The 19,499-nt window shown below is 39.9% G+C and overlaps 1 protein-coding gene across 6 annotated transcripts in view; it reads right to left on the bottom strand.

Annotated features, from left to right (window-relative positions):
• Positions 1-19,499, bottom strand: part of PPP4R1 (protein phosphatase 4 regulatory subunit 1) — a 63,393-nt gene that overhangs the window by 15,864 nt on the left and 28,030 nt on the right. For all 6 annotated transcript variants that reach the window (XM_041399338.1, XM_041399341.1, XM_041399340.1 and 3 more), the window contains 7 exons: positions 13,085-13,227; positions 11,557-11,703; positions 9,873-9,980; positions 9,031-9,096; positions 6,786-6,944; positions 5,454-5,584; positions 3,826-4,346 (listed from right to left, as the gene is read on the bottom strand). In XM_041399338.1, coding sequence (XP_041255272.1) covers positions 3,826-4,346; positions 5,454-5,584; positions 6,786-6,944; positions 9,031-9,096; positions 9,873-9,980; positions 11,557-11,703; positions 13,085-13,227 — 1,275 coding nt within the window. The remainder of the gene's footprint in view (positions 1-3,825; positions 4,347-5,453; positions 5,585-6,785; positions 6,945-9,030; positions 9,097-9,872; positions 9,981-11,556; positions 11,704-13,084; positions 13,228-19,499) is intronic.

The raw sequence follows: 19,499 nt of genomic DNA, 5'->3' as shown, positions 1-19,499 counted from the left end.
CTGGCATACTTCACAGGAACGTGCAGGTTCCCATCTCCCAGTCTGAGACCTTCCAGATGTCTGGCCAGTGGATTGGAAAGGTCCTTTCAAGAGGGATTACAATAGCAGTGCTTAACTTTGCACAGCCCATATAGCTCTGCTAGCCAGCAGTTTGCCTGTGAGAAGACAGGCTCTCTGTCTTGGTTGCTGACTGCTCAACCACCTATTACTCAGATTTATCACTTTGGCAATAAGCTGGTTCTGGAAGGAAAGCCCCAAGGTGAAGAGTGAGATTCAGGTGAAGCAGCTCATCCTTTTTTGACAATGAGATTAGGGAAAAAAATATTCTATGTTGGTTACTGATTACTGTTAAAAGAACTGTTTTTGCTGGAGATCTCATCAGTCTCCATGCCTTGAAGCAAAGATCTAAGGCTTGAAACAGAAATTGCTCTATTGAGGAGCACTGCAGAAAACCCCAAACAAACCAATACCACCCAAATACCTCCCAAATACCAATACCTCCCAAAAAAACCCCAACACAAAACACCAAACCAAAACCACACAACCATGACCAGTGTGTATGTAAACAGTGACCCCTTAGTGTTTGGCTTCCAAGACCTCTGGAAGATGGGGATATGCACTGAACATGCCATACTCTGGGCTGCACAACCTGGTGATGCCTTTCCTTTGACTCTTCCCATTGGCGGGGTACACTCAGGTACTCCTCAGATAAAAATGGAGTTATTCTTTCTCAATACTTCTGCTGTAATGAGGCAAGCACATGAGGGGAGAAGCAGAAGGGTGAATAGAAGGGTGAAGGGGGACATGTGAAGCAGAGGAATGCCAAACCCAGAAAGGAAGAGAAATGAAAATAAAAAAGGAAATAGGAGGGGGAATACATGTGGAGGGAAGGGGATAGTGGTACAAAGGTATAGCAGCTGCTAGGGATGAACATCCAGCGCAAAGCAGAGGGTGATGGGAGGAAGGAACAACAACAAAAAAACCACCAAGAAAACCCCAACAAAACCATCTTTTTCTGACTCGGAAGGAATAATTGCTGGCTAAACTTCAGCACCAAATCTCCACATCTGCCTCAGCTGTCCGGGAGGGGCTCTGAAACCAACTAGCAAAATAGAAATAATCAACCTCCTCTGATTGACTCTAGCGAAGAACAGCACCTTATTACCATCACTAGATATCCTGCAAAGTCAAATAATAAAAATTCAGTGTGATCTTAAGAAACTTCAAAAACCCTGTGTGATTATGATTCCACACAACATGAATTAATTTTCTTATTCTCATAAATTTCTAAAACGTAAAAAAAGAAAAAAAGAAGAAAAAAAAAAAGAAAAAAAGAAATAACCAAATACCCATGTCAAAAGAAGGCTACTGAATTTGCACAGTCTAGCATAGGTACAGCCAGAGACAAGGTCATCTGAACAGCTTTATCTTACTGATACATGCAAAACATCATACACTGCAGTCTCATTCCCAAACCACACTTCATCACTTCATCTTGTCATGCCTTCAGGATCCTTGGCCAATTTGCTATAGAAGCCAGAAGATGTGTACCCATGGAAGCTCTCCAGTATGGCAGGCCTCCACTTACCCACCACAGAGAACACAGCATCTTCCACTCCCATCCCTTGGCTGGGAATGCAGCAATAAAGACAGGAGCACAGCATGGAAGCAGGAGTCCAGGACTTAGGTGACAGCAAGCCAATGAAGAAAATAAGTGCAAGAAAAAGATCACAGGGATTTAAAAAGAAATAAAGAGAGGAAAAAAAACCCTCCTAGCTTGCTCAGTCATTGCTGTCAAAGCAAAGCCTACTCACCATACAAGACTCAAAAACATAATGGCCAGCTTTGCAGAGAGGGGAAGTGCAGGCAGGCTAAGACCCTATGGACCATTTGGGACCAGAGCTCTTTGGCATACATTTGTAAGCCATGTATACTGGAGACAAAATTATCTGTGACATTAGGTAGTTTCATAAAATTTCCATGAAAACAACTAAGATAAGATTTTGACTGAATATTTATACCATCAGTTTGCAACAACAGTTTTAGATTATATTGCCACGAGCAAAGAGACAGGGCTCTGATCTTCTGGATCACCCCCAGAGCAAGCCTACCTTTTGTCACAATTTGGCAAGTGTAAGATTCAAAACACGGGCATTAAGTCAGCAACTCAGAGACTACAGTCTGGATCTCTACCACTTCTATGTGTGCCACAGAGTTTGAGACAAGCATGCAAAATTAATACTACTTGCACTTTGTGCAAAATTAAAATTGCAATGTTAATAAATTGAAACCGGCATGTTGTTAAATTCCAGCTTCTCAAGTATTTAGACTGAATAACAAGAGCACAGGCAAAAGGAAAAAGAGTAGAAGATTTAGGAGGAATGTTTTATGGGGTTTCACTACACAGCCTTGACCAAGTCAGAGTGGGGGAATCCATGGTGTTGACAACCAAGTAACAATTTTCTTATACTTAAATGTGCAAATGTTGGTCAATAACTCCACAGAATATCTCCTGACACCCAGTCAAGAGGCCAACAAACAAACAGAAAGAATTCCAAAAACCTGCTCCAAAACAAGACATGAACACATGATAAACTCGTAACACAGGACGATTCTGGATGTACAACTACATGCTTACATAAACCACTGTAATTTAATACTGCACTAAGGTATGTTCTTTAACTATAGAGACAACAGCTTTATAAAGTAAACCTGAACAGCACTGCAAGCTTCTGCAGCTGGCTTCAGAGATGGGTTATATGAAGACTGAAGTCATTAGCAAGGGTGAATTTTTTTTCTTACCTCTTTCCTTAGTGCCCAAAGCACTCCTAAAGCAAAGTTTTATCTGCTGACTTCACAAGTGATTAAATAAAAGTACAAAATGGATTTAAGAAAAGTTATTAGCATATCAACCTACTAACAATGAAACAAAGTAGAAAGCAGTATCAGTTTATTCTAAAATATTTTTCCCCAACTTGCCCCTTCTTTTCCCCCTACTTTTTCTGGTATAGAGGCATGCTTCCCCCCTAGAGATTCTTCAGCACCAAAATAACATGGCTTCCTCCTTAGTAGCACCTCCAGACTTTCTGACTATGACACTCAAGCCCAATATGTCTTAGAATTTATTCAGCACATGAATACCAAGAAAAACCTATTTCCAGTAAGTATCTGTAGAAGAGCCAAGTCCTTTTAGCTGAGGAGGTGTCTCTAAGTGCTGCTCCACCACCTTGTCACACTTATGAAACCCTTCTCCATTCTTCAAGAGCTTTTAAAATGGAGAATGTGTGTTCACTTCAAGAACTCAGCTTGCATCAATTATCAGCCTGATCTGACAAACTTGTCGCATTAAAGCTGTATACATGTGACTGCAATAAAAAAGCCCTTGCAGAAAAAATGGAGACTATTTCATCCAAATCAAACGGACAACGTGTAAAAAGAAAACCGTAATTCACACTGATAATTAAAAAAATAAAACCCTCTTAATCTGCCTCATTTTGCATGTATGCTAATTAGAAATAAACTTGCTTATCAACAGCTTATGCCTTTGAACCATCTATTTGATTGTAATGTCAAAACAGGCAGACAACTTTATACTGCTAACTGCACATGCATTCAGTTTATAAAAGGAATTATACTGCTTTTAAACATCTTTACACAAATGCAAATTCCCTTTTAGTTGACTATCAATTTTCCTCAATCTCTTTGAGGACCAGGACAAAACAGTACTCCCGACTTTTAAAACAACTAAGAGGTTAAAGCACAAACTGCTGAAGCGACACACACAAATCTCCAAACAATACAAATGCTTCAGTATCTTTACCATACCTTTAACATCTGGATCATCTATATGGGGTTCCAAATTTTCTATCATTTCTTCTAATTCCTTCCTTGTTGCCATAGGAATGCTTGGAGACACTGGCATAGTGAGTTCCTGAATTTCTCTATCAAGTTTTATATCAGAAGTCTGCTGAAGCTCAAAGTCAATATCTATTTCAGGAAGTGGAGTCCTCCAGAAATGGAAAGAGTTGTATAATTCCTGCTCTGAAAGAGAGGCTTCCTGTGAATACAGCCCAGCCTCCTGCACATCTGTTGTACAGCAATGAGAACTTTGCTCATTCTCATCTGCCATTTCCCCACAAGATTCTGAAGGCAAAGTGCAATGGAAGGATGATTCAGTCTGGAAATCACTTTCCCTCTCGGAGGTATTTGACACTGTATTTTGATCTTCTATGACATTTTCAAGTTTTGTTGCAAAATCATCGCTATCATCACAATGTGAAGACAGATCCTCTGTCCTGTTGTGCTCTTCATCTGTTGTGCCACCTTCTGTGGTCCTGACTTGCTCACTGTTGAATGCCAAACAAAATGGACATTAAAAAACCAAAACAGACTTGTTATGCTCTTGAAAATTCACACACATGCTATCAACTTGTTATTCGTCAAAGTAAATTTATTTACACCATAACAAAACAGAAGTCATAGAATCACAAAAGGGTCAAGGTTGGAAGGGACCTCTAGAAGCCACCTGGGCCAACCTCCTTGTTCCAGTAGGGGCAACCAGAACCACTTGCCCAGGACTTGTGTCCAGACAGGTTTTGAGTACTTCAGAGGATGGATACTCCACAGCCCTTATGGACAACCTTTGCCAGTGCTTAGTCATCCTCACAGTACAAAAAAAACGGGTTTTGATGTTCAGAGGGGACCTCCTGTGTTTGGGGTTGTGGCCATCAACTCTGGTTTTGCCACTAAGCATCACTGAAGAGAGTCCAGCTTCATTCTCTTTTCACTCTCCCCTCAGGTGTTTATGAACATTGGTAAGACCCCTCTCTTCTCCAGGCTGAAGTACCAGCTCTCTCAGACTCTCCTGACAGGAGAGATGCCACAGTCTGTCATTTTGTGGACCTCCACTGCACCCTCTCCAGTGTGCCTCTCCAGGTCTCCCTCTGGATGGCAGCATGACCCTGTGGGTGAAGCAGGCACTCCTCCCAGTTTTGTGTCATCAGCAGACCTGTGAGGAGACCCTGCTCCACCATCCAGATCACTAAAGAGGATGCTAAACAGGACTGGATCCGTCTCATAGACGCTCAGTTAGTGACCTTCAACTACGTGCTGCTGACCAGTGCCCGTGGGCCCAGCCAGGCAGGCAGGCAGACCTCAGCCCACCTCACTATCTCCTCATCTGACCCAAAATTCAGCAGCTTCTCCACAAGGATCTTACAGGGGACCGTGTCAAAAAAAATTCCAGGTACATGGTACATACTGCTCTCCCTCAACTATCAAGTCAGTCATCTCACCACAGAACATATATCCTAATTCTGGTCTGTGAAGATGAGAAGATCCAGATCTTTCCATTTACCAAATATTCAATTCATCCAGGAAAGTCAGTTTTTCTAACAGTTCATGGAGAAGAAGAACAAGCAGGCAAAAATAATTTGTAGACTTAGCAAATTTACCTGTTTTCCTGTGCAAACTCACAATCTTCTGGGTTTTTACCATCTTCTTCTTTAAAGTACTGGCCACTGCTGGATGGATTAGCAAAAGTTGATATAAAAGGCCCCAGAGACTGAAAAGCTGCTTGGCGAACCTAGGGGAAAGGGTCCAAGGTGAAAAAACAAAATTATATATATAAATCTTGCTGTCCTATGAAACATAAAATGCCTGCTACTAGGAATTGAAAGGGTCATAAGCCTACTACGGAAATCAAGAGCAGAGGCTCTTGTCTGGAAAGAATCAGCCAGATGTATACAGAGTGCCAAGTTTGAAAAAAATGTTAAGAAAAATGAAAAAGCAAGGTGAAACCAGTTAAATCACAGGTTACTAAACTGACAGGCTTATTCCCCACAACCAAAGGAGGAAGAATCTGTTTAGATAATAGAAGCAAGTAAATTTGAGAGCTCAGCTCAGAATTTTAACTTGAAAGGAAAAAAAACATTATGTACAGTAAACAGACATTTCACTTTCAAGAATTTGACTGATAAGCATTATATTTATATCCCTTTCCTATTTGGCTATGCCGTGCATTTGCTCCTCCTTTCTCCTACTATTTGTTCTCTTCTCAACAATTCTCTATCTCAATTTTTGTTATTTGATTAATTCTGCTGGGCCAAAACTTGCATGACTTTCCAAGATCCATGAGCTCATGCTTCTGTGCAGATGATCCTTTGCTCTTGGAAGCTGTCTGCTTAGTAACAAACTTAAGGTTTAAGAGTAAATCTTCAAGATGGCAAATAAAAAACGCCCAAACAAACAAAAAAACAACCTTCCCCCCCACAACAACAACAAAAAAATCCCACCCAACCCCCCTAAATAAAAACCACAAACAAAAACCCATCACTCAAGAAACAATAAAAATTTAATTAAAAGAAACTCCCCACCATCACCATCCAAAACACCCACAAAACCCAAAACCAATCAACCTCCAAACCAACTGCAAACTCCACCACGCCCTCCCTCAAAAAAACAACATGGTGGTAGGGAACCTGAAGAAGAACAAGTTTATCATAATTAATTTTCCAGTTTTGTTAATGATTCTCAGCAATGTTAAGACACAGGCAATTCTGTAGCTAAAGAAAGCTACTCCACTGACAGAGTTTTTCTTACATGCTGCTGTAAAAATGTGAGGAACTCTCTACACCCATCAATGAACTAACCAGTTTAAGAACAATTTCACTGGAGGTGCATGGAATAGGTTAGATTAGCCACACCCATGAGAAGTTCTACATAGAGTATTGCAGAAAAATCCTTCAAATATGACAGCTATTCAAAAAATAAAGAGCAATTCTTACCCATCGTGAAGGATCACTAATCAAATTAATAAAAAGGGTTGACAATTTTGTCCTCCGGACTTCCTGTGATGTTGCACAAGAAACTGCCATGAAGCACTCAGCACAGGCTTTCCTAACTCCCCACACATTATCAGAGCAGAGCTGGAAAAACCTTGGCAGCTGTTAGGAATACAGTGAGTGAGTTTGCAAGTCTTAATAAGCAGCACTTGTTTCAAAACAAGTTCTCTTTTCACATTCATTTTCTTCACCTGGTTGTCCACCTTCATACTCAGATGCACAGTTTAACATTTGCAAGACAAAGAACACACATTCAGTAGCACCATGCTTCTAATCTGCTGCTTTCATATTACTTATGGATAGAGATCAGGAAAATTCACCTCTCTGAAGAATAGCAAGGAAGTACTAACTCTTAAACCTGATTTATACCCCCAAAAAGCCCAACTTCAAATATACATCCAAGACCAACAAACCTATCATAAGACAAGACCTCATGTCTACACCATTCTTTTAAAGCAGGCACAAGAAAAATAATACTGGTGCACTATTAGGAAGCAATTCTTTACTGCAAGGGTGGTAAGCACTGGAACACACTGTCCAGGTAGATTGTGGATGCCCCAAGCCTGGAAGTGTTCAAGGCCAGGTGGATAAAGTCTTGATCAAGTGGAAGCCATCTCTGCCAATGACAGGGAAGGCTGGAACTAAATGATCTTTAAGGTCCCTTCCAAACCTTAACATTTTTTGATTCTATGATTAACATTTTACCTATCAGAGACCACTTCATATTTTTTTGTAAGATTCTTACTGAAATGCAAAGGAGCAGCATCTTCAGAAAGAAAAAACTTCCCCTTCTACCTACACTTCTCATTGTTAGATTTATCAACACCCTCTATCCTACAATGCAGGACATGAAGTGCAAAGAGGAGAATGAGAAAAAGACTGCATTTGCTCAAGAGAAAACATGTTTGAACAGAGCAGTGGTTTTACTAATACAATGAAAGCATTTTGAAGGTGCTCAGGTGATTGGGCTTTTTGGATACAGTAATGGTAAGGGTGGACAGAGTGCAGGTGAGGCACAGACATGCACAGCTGCCTTGGCTTTGCAACGGCACAGTGACAAAACACAACTAATCCAATGGCTGTTGCTACAGCCTTGTTCACAGTTACTGATGTTCAGCTGTTCCTGCTCTCTGCAGCCAAGTATTCTGGACTTTGCTTCTAATTAAAAAAAGCTTTTAGATTAGAAAATGAAGTTTTATCATTCAGCTTTTTACGCCCTTCTTTTTTCCTAACAATAATCCAAGAAGAGCAGAAATTGGCATTTTCTGTTATAGAAAAAGAAGCCCAGCTGTCCTGCCACATTTTACTGCTTTTAGACGAAATAATCATCACTTTTTTATTTCATAGTAATGCACCCTCTGCAAAGTTTTAATCCAAATTCATTACGCTAATCACTACAAAGGCAGTTGTGTGAGAGAAATCAATTTACAGCCCAAATCAGGAAGCATATGGGATGCAAATCCACACAACTAAACTTCACTACCAAATGACTTGAACCACTCACCAGCTAGAGAAAAATGCAGCAAATGCTTTAAGAGCATAAGAAATGGCCTGAGAGCCACAACAGGCCTACCTGTCCAACACCACAACTGCAAAAAGTTGCAGAGCCTCTGGCTGAAGTCATGCCTGCATTTACACTCTGTCCATGCAAGTCCCTCGCTAATTCAGGGCATTGATTCATCAGCCTCTGCTGGCCCTCAACAAGCTCACTGTCCACATTCCCAAGAGGAGAAAGCTTGAAGAGGGATCCCAGAGCCTGCCAAGCTGATTTCTGCTCCTAGCCTTGTCACGTCTCCAAATCTATCAACATCCACTAGATTCCTGGACCCACCACGGGAATGTGTGCACAGTTAAGGATCCTGTTCTCACCACTTCATCCAGTTCCCTGCTTTTCCATTTTGAATTTGTCTCTCTTTCTTTTATTTCATTTGTTATTTCTGAGGTTCACTTACTTCTCCTTTACATTTCTTTCTCTTTCCCTCCTTTCCAGGAGGCTGTTCTAGGCAGGAAAACTGACTTGAAAAGATTAAACCAATACAGAAGCCTCACCAGCCTCACCACTCCCAGCACTTTATCCCCCCTGCCACGCTCCCCTGCATCTGCAATCTCTTATGAACTTCTTCTGTAGCTTGTCTGGCTCCACTCCTGAATTGTATTAAGAAGAAAAACCCTTTAAGAAATGGCTTACCAGCATTTCTTCAGTGGCTTGCTGTCCAACCACACTGCAGATATCTCCAAAATTGGCTGCACATACCTTGCAGACAGAATGCAAAAAACAAAGACTAAGACCACAGTTTTAATACAGCAAAATCCAAAGGGAAAAAAAAAACAAACAACTTTTAAAATCAGAAAAACGCGTTTTGGTTTAAACTCATTATAAGCTATTTCCCCATTCCATCAATTTACATAGCTTTTCAAAAATAAATCATTTTCTTTTCTTCAAAATTAGTCAGTCTTTTTTTAATCATAGATGAACCTCAGAACTTAAATGAAAATAAAAGAGGATAAAATGTATTTGAGGTGCTGTCACATTAAAGAACACATGCAGCTATCAAGGGAAATAAGCTATTCAATGGCAGGGTGAGACCAAAGCGCAGCCTCCACACCTAAACATCATGAGGGAATACTAGTTTACTTCATCTGTGATGAAGATGAGCATCTTTAGTTCCATCTGTGCACAGAGATATGAGCTCAGGTGGCTGATGCTGTGCCAGCCACAGTTGCTTCACGTTTTCCTGGTTACCAACACAACCTTAAGGACAAATCCCCAATCACACAGCAGCTATCTATAGCATAAGGCCAAGCAGATTCTTCCTTCGTTTCTAGTCATAAGGGTAGTGATTCTGGAAAAAAAATCTCAGTGTCAAATATTAAAATTTGTGGAAATGTAAGATACAAAAACCCTCACAGCTTTCACTTATACATGTCACAAATGAGATCTACCAGCAGAGTTTCTTAGTCACATGCATGGTCCAAGCCCATGACACATTTTTTCACAGATAATCTAGACCAGATGCTCTGAATTCATACCTTACGAACATGAAACATCCTGCAGTCACAGCACATCTCGCAGAACCTGGGAAGCACAAGCCTTTCCGTGATGTCCTTTCCAACCATGGAGGCCATTTTGCACATAATCTAATGACCAGACAGACACTAATCAGAGATGCTTGCAGAACACACCATTCTGTGTCAGCTAAGCAGAGGCTTTTTAAATCTACTCTCTATTCTGATGAACATAATTTTACTGAAAACTGAAAAATAGTGAAAACAAAATCCCATTTGAATTCAAAAGGTTTGGCCACTTTTGCAAAGAACTGTGTTTCCCATTTAGTTGTAATGCCACGACACAGGTGTAGAAGATGACATTGATCTTCCAATAAAATGAATCAAATTTCCAGCTAACAAAGGTAACTGGACTCTTAAAAATTATTCTCTGCTACCCAACAGACCTTAAAAAAAACCAAAACTACATGATTCTTTTATTTTTTCAATACAAAATATATATATGTACAGTTAACAGAAAATTATTGACAATTAATATGCTTAAGAGACTTTTGAGTCCTGTATGGCTTAAAATTAATTACAACACTACACTGCATATATGCAACTCCCTAACATAAAATTCCCAAAGAAATGTATCACACCAAAAAAAGAACTCTTCCCTCTAATTGCTCTTTCATTCTAATTTGTACTGAAATTTAAAAAAAAAGCCTTAAAAAGCAAAAAGAATTTTATGTTTATCATTCCCCATCATGTCAGTAGAAGTATTTATATTCATTCCCCTATAATAACAAGTGATGGCTTTGCTAACCCTGTAGGGGGTTGATGAGGTACAGAAATTTCTGTCAAGTTTCAGTACCTTCAAAACCATGAAGACAGATAAAACTAATCTGCTTATACTTTATTCTCTTATGTAGTTGTAAGTTTCACCAAGAAGCACTAGAAATTTGGTGCCAAATTCAACAGTGCTGGAGCCTTTTTATTGTTTATCAGTCCAGCCACTGCAGGAAAGTAAAATATTAAATGAGGTCTCTCTCAAGCAAAAAGAACAGGGAAAAAATCCACCCAGCAGAAAGCATCAATATAAATTGCAATAAAAAAAGAAACAAAAGGGCCTACATCTGCCATTTCTCCATTATAAATTAACTAATCTGCTTACTATTTTAATTCAACACATACATTTTAATTACGAAGGTTGTGTCTAATGCAAAAAAACCACCACCAACCAACCAACCATGAGTTAATCAACACAGATGCTTATTACTTTGTCCAATAAAACACAACAAAGTCAATAAAGAGAACAGACATACAGCAAGTAGCAACAGAACTGAGGCATTAAAGCTTTTGAACGGATGGAAATTTTCCACACAGACAATTTAAACTTCCATAAAATAAACAGACAAACATTCAAAAAAACTAAAAAGCCAACACAGCAGATGCTTTAGGAGTCAATAAAATGAATCCCCCTGCACTGTCTTGTCCAGCTGGGTTGTTTTTAAAGTTTTTTAAGTTATTGAATTGAAATCTTAACTTGACCAGTGTGTACAGCACTGACATAGCACAGTAGAAGTTACAGATTTGTTACGGACAGGAAATATAACGGGGTTTTTTTTGGTAATGGCTGTGCAACTTGGAAACATACCATGACCACTGCACTATCAAGCATTCAGGCAAACTTTTGGCTGCGTGATTTGGCACTGCTGTTACTTACAGCCACAGCTTCTGTCTTCACATCGTCGTTGCTGTCCGGAGCTGTCAGATCTATCAGCACAGGGCACACTTTGGTCTCCACATCGTATCTCTCAATGAGTTCTTGCTCCAACAGCACCAACAATGCTGCCTGGCTTGTTTTCCTGACCTGCCATAAAAAGACAAAAATTGAAGCAAGCAATTCCAAGACAGTTTTATTTTTTGAAATACATGTGTGCTGTATTTTGGAAGCTGTACCTATATACCAACACACAGCAGTAGTAACTGCACACAGTGAGAGGACACGTGCTTCGAGACAAGTGCTTTTGCAAGCACTTCATATTTGCTGTCCTGTGTTTTGGGAAGTATGGAGGTGGCTACCTGCTTTAGTTGACAATGTGCAGGTGTTTCTTGGGTTCACACACTATTTGTTTTAATGTCAAAAAGAGCAGTCATGGCAAATCTCATGCAAATGTGTGAAGAAAAAGCAGCACAATTAATGGAGAGTAACAAATTTCTAAGGAAGATGAATTATACAAAACAAATCCCCTTTTTCTGAGATTAACAAGAAATAGGCTGGCAAGGGGAAACTGTGTTTATTTCCAATGCTTTTTAAATTTGAGACACAATTCTGCTTAGTCCCATTTAAAAAGAAAATTGTGCAAAAATAAGATACCCATTATTACCGTCATAGCTTGCTAACCCCTACTCCAAAAGTAGTAATTTCACCAGAAGAGAAAACATTACATACAGTAAGAGACTACATATACTGCAATGCAGCAATTTTGGAAACACTTTTGAGCTCTTTGTTTCAGAGATCCGCAGCCCAATGAGCTGTTCAACAGAGGTTAACACAATGAAAACAATCACAGAATCTTCTAGCAGGAGAACATCAAACAAAAAAGTAGAGGTGTTGTATTATACATGAATTAGCAAAACAGCTACTAAGAAAAATAGGTTTGGGTAGTTATTTTTAACTATATAAATTTTGAAAAGGGCAAGGAAAAAAGTGACAAACTCAAGACGCCTAAAATATGGAAAATAATGTCTCAACTAGCATTAGTCTAGTCTGAAATGACTGGACAAGCATCAAGAAAGCTTTGGACAAGCCAACTTACACATGCAGAGAAACAAACCACATGAGTTGAATCCAAAACATTTATTGGATTGAAATACAAATAACTGGTAATGAACATACACCACGGTGTTAAAAAACTGAATTATACAAAGGACTCAGTTTTTCATTACTACCATTCCTTTCTGCCAGAATTTAAATTATGCAAGCTTGTCTAAATGACTAATTTTGTCCATATGAATACAATATCAGATAAAAGACCCCAAATCAGGAGAGAGCATGTTAGATGCAAAGCCTGGCTTGTTCATTTTCTTTAAATATTTTCTTTAAATAAATGTATAGTACCATGTATTTCACATCCATTACAAATCCTTATATCCCAAAACATAACACACTTGTACCATGATAAATTTAAATAATTTGGCATCACAACAGTATTTCACCAGCTAGTAAACTACTCCTACAGGAAACTTACCTGGTTATTCTGGTCGGCGAGGTATCGCACCACAATCGGCAGCAGGTATTTGGAAAAAGCATAAGGGATTGAAGGTCTGTTTTCCTGACAGAACATAGCAATGTGAGGCACCTGTTCCATCAGTTCTGCCCGCACTGTCGGCTCTGTAAGGGTCAAAACAGAACCAAAAAAATGGCACAATATATGTTTACAAGCATGCTCCCAGATCCTGCAAGAGTAAGCTTCTTACAGTACCCTACATACAAAGTATGCTCTCAAGTGTTCATGTCAGTGTGTTTGTCAAGTTCCATTTTGACATCTTTTTACAAAACCAGATAAAACTACACTCTGTGCTGCCGACCTACTAAGTCACGTCTCACACTCCCAGTAATAAAAAAAGAAGAGGTGTAAGACAGCCAGCCAGCCATCAAGCATTAGGAGTATCAGAATTGTCCAAACTCCCTACGAGCATCACCTGCTTCTCAGAAACCTCCTACACAGAAAGTCAGCCCAGAACTGGCACCACTGTGAGAAGAAAGGAACTGAGGGGGAGTCTGGGCCACAGCCTTTTCAGCCTCACAGCCACTGAGCAGGACAACCAGCCATAACCACAGATTCTGTTCTTCATCCTTTGCTTTTTAAGGCTACTGATGTAATTGTCAGATGGAAAAGGTCCCGCATCTTTCCAGCTGCTTCTGTTAAACCTTGGAGATATGTTTCTCAGCAAAGCTGGTGATTATTTAAGAAACATTTAATTACATTTTTAAATTCAAGAAATGGCACACTGCCTGGATGAATCCTAATCCTCACAAAATATGCACATGTATCTGGGGGATGAGAGAAGCAAAAGAAACAATACAGACGTAAATTTAATTCCACCTATCAGAAAAAGATTGAATTTAAGAAGCAGGACCTTATTATGTGCCTAACTTCTCCATGCGGATAAAAAAAAAAATCTGAACTAAGTACTTCTGCCCTTTCAGGATTTGCTGATATATGCAGTTACCAGTGGTCTACTGATTACCTACAAAAAGACATAACATCAGTTACTCTCAAGCTATACTAATCTGATTTACAATGTTTTAAATAATAAGACGTATATGTCACAGGACAGATACATATGCCTTACTAAATTTTTACCTAAAAGTTAATGGTATAACCTGAACCATCTTCCTTGGAATACTTGTAATTAACATGATTCATTGAAAATACAACCTTTTGTTAAGCAGAAACATGCAACGTGCATTTGTATTTAACATGGCAAATGTGTGCAGCACTTGGCATTCTTGAACGCTGGCTACAAGTAAACTCAGGTCTGAATAAAACATAACAAAGACAAAGCAAGTCCCCTGCTGTGTGCAGTCTTTTCTTCACTGAGGACAATGAGAAAATAAAAGATCACTGCACACAAAGTAATTAAATGCCTATGGGCTCCAGTTCTTTCATTACAGACTTAAATTACTTTTCCTACAGAAATACACACCAAAATCAGAGTTGAAGGGGACCTTATAGATCATCTAATTCTGACCCCTGGGGGTTGGGGATCCACTAGACAGGTTGCTCAAAGCCCCATCCAACCTGGCCTTGAACACTTCCAAGGATGCTCTGGAAAGTTTAGTTGCTGACCAAGTTTCAGAATACAAAATGAAGTCTCACAAAAATCAATATTGTATAGGTTTACTGTTCATGACAATAAAGTAAAAAACATCTTCCAATCTGCTCTGTATCTCTTCCCAAATGTTATCAGGAGCACACAGGAGAAAAACATTTTTATTTAAACTTCAGATGTTCTGAAACATGTGCAGGTTGAACTCCATAAGCAATACCGGCATCCTGAGGCTCGTATTGAAGAAGTCAGATCCTGAAAAACACTATACAAACTATGTGCAAGTTTTAGCAGATCCAACAAAAATTCACACCGTAACAAAATGCTGAACTCTAGTCTCGTGATCAAACACTCCACTTGTAGCACTAAATGCAACAGCTGACCAAAATATGCACCTGTAACTAGGACAAACTAATAGTTAATGAGATAATTAATTCTGAAAGGTGGAGTCTCCATATCATACTAACGCAAAGAAAGAAAATATTCCTATCGTAGTAACTCATCTTTTGCTTCCTTATAAAAATTTGCCAGAGCAGTCCTTAGAACACAAGGAAGAGAAGGTGTAATTGTTCATTAGGATAAGGTGGTGTATGGGGTTCAACCAAAGTAGACTGGGCGCTTTCAAGAGTCAAGTCAGCAAAAATATCTATTTTCTTCCTACATTTAATTCAGTTCTGGTCCTTTTCTCTGACAAGGTCTGGCTTCTACAGTTCTGGAAGAGAAGCTTGAAGTGTGCCTGAGAAAGGAGTCCTTTCACATGCCAACTCTGACACATCAATGCGGGTTTTTTTTCACCTGTGTGACAACCTGCCCAAAGGTGGCTGAGTTAAAGAAGCCGTGCACCCTCCAACTTGCAACTGCCCAGTATCCACTGAAAGCAGAGCAGCTACAAATGGAAGAGTCCTTCCTAACTGAGTATATTTGAGATAAAGAAAGGCATTATCTCTGAAAACAGGCTGTACACAGCCCCTCTCCCAAGAGCAATTTGTTTGAAAGGGTGAAGATGGCAAACAGAGCAAGATGAGGAACCATCATGGGCAAGGAGGATGAGAACTTGATGGACAAGCAATAGGAACCAGTGCCGAAAGCCAGGGCTGGAGGAACTCATGCCCACCTTTCCCAGAAGGCTGTTATGTCAAGACATGCCCAGGACATGATCAAGTGGCACAAGAGACTAATGTAACACTTATCCCTAGGGTCTTGCTCTCCCATCTTATGACTCATGCCTTGTTTCTTGTGGCAGACAGAAGATGACTGGGGGAAGGGAGGGAGAGAGGGTAGAGGTTAAAGGGGATGGAGAGTAAGCAAAATCAATCTGACTGAGGATGCATGCTTGGCAGCAGTGCTCCTTAAATGGCTTCTAAATTTGCTTTGGGCAGTTCCCACCCTCCCAGACACAAAACCTGCAGCTTCCATTTATGCCAATGCTACTGTTCATGCAGCCAGACAATAAATCCTATCAAAGAACTGATCTAGCTGATGCAGCTTTTGCCTCACCACAGCAGCATAATTAAACAGCAAGAACTGGCACTTAATATTGATCTCCCTGTGCAATCACGCAATTCCCTCAAGCAGCAGAACTGTCTGATGACGGAAGCAAGCAATGGTAAAAGAAGGTGGTAGAACTGAGGGGAAGAAGCAAAATACTGAGAAAGCCAATTTATTCCTCTGCCTAGTGTGAATATGAGCAAAATGTTCAAGCCAGGCTCTTCAGAGTAATTGCACACTACTCATTTGATTGCAGTCTGAGCTCTGTCTTGATGCTGAAGAAATAGGTCTGCAATCAAAGTCAACAAGAACTCTGTATTAAGCGTATCAAGAGCTGTGTACATACTTTGGACACCAGGCACTCAAAACGGGGAGACTGGTTCCATACCTCTTTGACACCTCTACAGTTTGCCCACCCACTGATAAAGCAATGGCAACACTCCCTTTCCCTGATGAGGTTTGCTGTGAAACTGGATTTATACATTTCTTTATGAAGCACTTCAGTAAGAATGCAGGATGTACCAAAACCACGAGATCCTTTTCCTTCAGAACAGGGTTCATCTATTATGCAGCACTTATGTCAGCTGCCTACAATACTAATGACCTGCAGATGTAAAGTGAGCCCCTTCCTTCCTGAGCTACCAAGTCAGCTCTGGCTTTGTGAAGAACACAGGCAGATGAGACAATGCAATTAAAGATTTGAAACATTCATGCCCAGGAGTGAACTGTAAAGTCACCTGAGTTCTTACATTCCCTAACTTTTAAGTACACGGCTCTGGGATCTCTGTAAGGTCGATTCAAAGCAACAAACAAGGAGTGCTGTGTAGGGAACTGGCTGTGTAACACAACACCATAATTCGCCATCAAAAGGCGTTTGTGCTGCTCTGGGGAATTACTGCTGCTATGCAAGAACCTGAACCTTAAGCTTACCAATTTAGATAAGAGCTCAATTCTTCCAAAGGCTGAAGCATACGTTCCAGTGTGTACTGAATAGAGCCTAATCTTGCAGTCTGATGCAGTTACAGTAGAGATTTCTTTTGCATTTTGTTTCCTTAAGACCCAAGCAACAATGCCAAAAAAATCCACTGAAGTCAGAGAGCTTTCTCATTCCCTTCATCTATTCCTCGCTTTGTCTTCAGCTTGAACAGTTGGCAGCTCCAAGCAGGGATTCCAGGAGGCTTCAATACATAACAGTGTCTGCCATTCCAGTTTAAACTTCCCTGTTGTTTAAAACCAAATTTACAGCTTGGTCATTGTGTTAGTTTTGGCCAAGACAGAGTTAATTTTCTTCATGGTAGCTGGTACGGGGCCATGTTTTTGATTTTTGCAGGAAACAAGGTTGATAAGGGATGTTTTAGTTACTGCTGAGCAACACAGAGCCAGGGCCTCTTCTGCCTTTCACCCCACCTCACCAGCAAGCAGCATCGGAGATACACAAGGAGGGGAAGCAGCCAGGACAGTTGATCCCAACTAACTACAGGGACACCCCAGACCATGGTGTCATGCTGATCATATAGAGCTGAGGGAGGAAGGAGGAATGAGGGAAAGTTTGGAATGGTGGTGTTTATGGTCCCAAGTCACTGTCAGGTATGATGGAGCCCTGCTCTCCTGGGGATGGCAGAACAGCTGCCTGCCCATGGGAAGTGGTGTATCAGTTCCTCTCACATTCCAAGTGAAGAAGGCAGCTTAAACACGGTTTCCAGCACAAATCCAAACCATGGCCCAATATTAGTTACCATGAAGAAAATTAACTCTACCTCTGCCAAAACCAGCAGTTATCAACACAGTGAACAGCGCACAGCAGTTACAAGTTGCTTTGCAAAGCATCAGCTCATCCAGCTGGGGAATACGTCTGCATTCTGTGTTTTTTGCACTGTACAATATAGTCAAGGACCAGGCTTTCACACAGTATAAACAAACCAGGAGGAGAATTTTGTTTCACATCAAGTTCCTATTTTAGGCAGTCTGGAAAAATGTCTGTGTACAGCTAGGTTCCACATAACATTTGCCTGGAACAGTATTTTTCTGTTTAGCAGAGGAGGTATTTTTAAATGCTGATCTTTTCAAACTACCTCTTGAAAGTACAGAGTCTATCTGTTCCTTAAAGCAGCAATCTACTAAAAATAAACCCTGCAATTTGTTAAAACAAAACTTTTGAAAAGAAATATTAATATAAAAGACTAGATTTCCTTACTCATTAGCATTTTATTTCATTCTATCATATCTTGTGTATTATCTACATACAGAATTGCACTGAATTGAGTTTTAGTAATCAAGCAAAAGAGAATGACAGAAGACAGAAAATAGCTTCCATTTCTTCTGTTCATTAAATAATTTGGAAAAGAACTTTCCAGAATAAAATGACATAGTTCTACCTCTCTTCATTTCCAAATCGCACAAAACCATGAATATGTTCAAATCAGCATCTACAGAACCGGGGCGGACTTTTTTTTCTGCATAAACAAACCCTCAGTTTTAGCTATTTCACAAATGACCATTCAAATCATTATGACTAAACTGACTCCAAAATCATAGAAGTAATTAACTATTTCTTCTTCATCCATGAAAAAAAACCATTTCCCCTAAAATGTGACACCATCTCTCATGTAAAGTGCTCGCATGCTCACTTGGCTACTCCTAGCACATACACTCAGCTTGGACCTATAAATGTCTAATGTTTATTTCAACCCTGCTGAGGCTTCAGTTCACTCTCTATTCCACTTCAGCTATGAGGAAGTAAAGCACCACCATCAGCTGCATACTGGAAATTAAAAAGGGATTATTTTAGAACTGCACAGTGCAATACCAACTAATTGCTTCAGACCAGCTATTTATAAATCAAGTCATTACTCAGAGCCACCCCACAACTAGATTTATTTCACAATGCTTTACTCTGCAGCAACATACAGTATTAAAAAAAAGTCTGCAGTGCTTTCATTATCCCACTATGACCATTCTGAAATACAAGCAGCAAATTTCCACTAGATTTGTGAGGAGCTGTAAGGTTTTGTGTTGTAAAACTGTGTATGAAGAACAACCACTGATGATGTTAAAGCTGCTTTAACTGACAATTTTTATGAATGTTTTAAGTACATCTGAATATTAGTAATATTGCCCTTTGTTCTTATTAAGGGTTGTGAGCAACAGGGAAAGGTGTAACTGCACGGCTTTACATTAACACTTCAATTAAATAAAAGAGTAATTCACAGAATCACAGAATATCCTGAGTTGGAAGGGACCCAGAAGGATCATCAAAGTCCAACTCCTGGCACTGCAGAGGATCACCCTAAGAGTCACAGCATGTGCCTGAGATCATTGTCCAAATGCTTCCTGAACTCCGTC

The sequence above is a fragment of the Onychostruthus taczanowskii genome, unplaced genomic scaffold (genome assembly GCF_017590055.1).
Source record: "Onychostruthus taczanowskii isolate IOZ18803 unplaced genomic scaffold, ASM1759005v1 scaffold16, whole genome shotgun sequence".
In the NCBI taxonomy this organism is placed as follows: Eukaryota; Metazoa; Chordata; class Aves; order Passeriformes; family Passeridae; genus Onychostruthus; species Onychostruthus taczanowskii.
The sequence above is the reverse complement of the archived record's forward strand: the minus strand, read 5'-3'. Positions and strand labels throughout refer to the sequence as shown.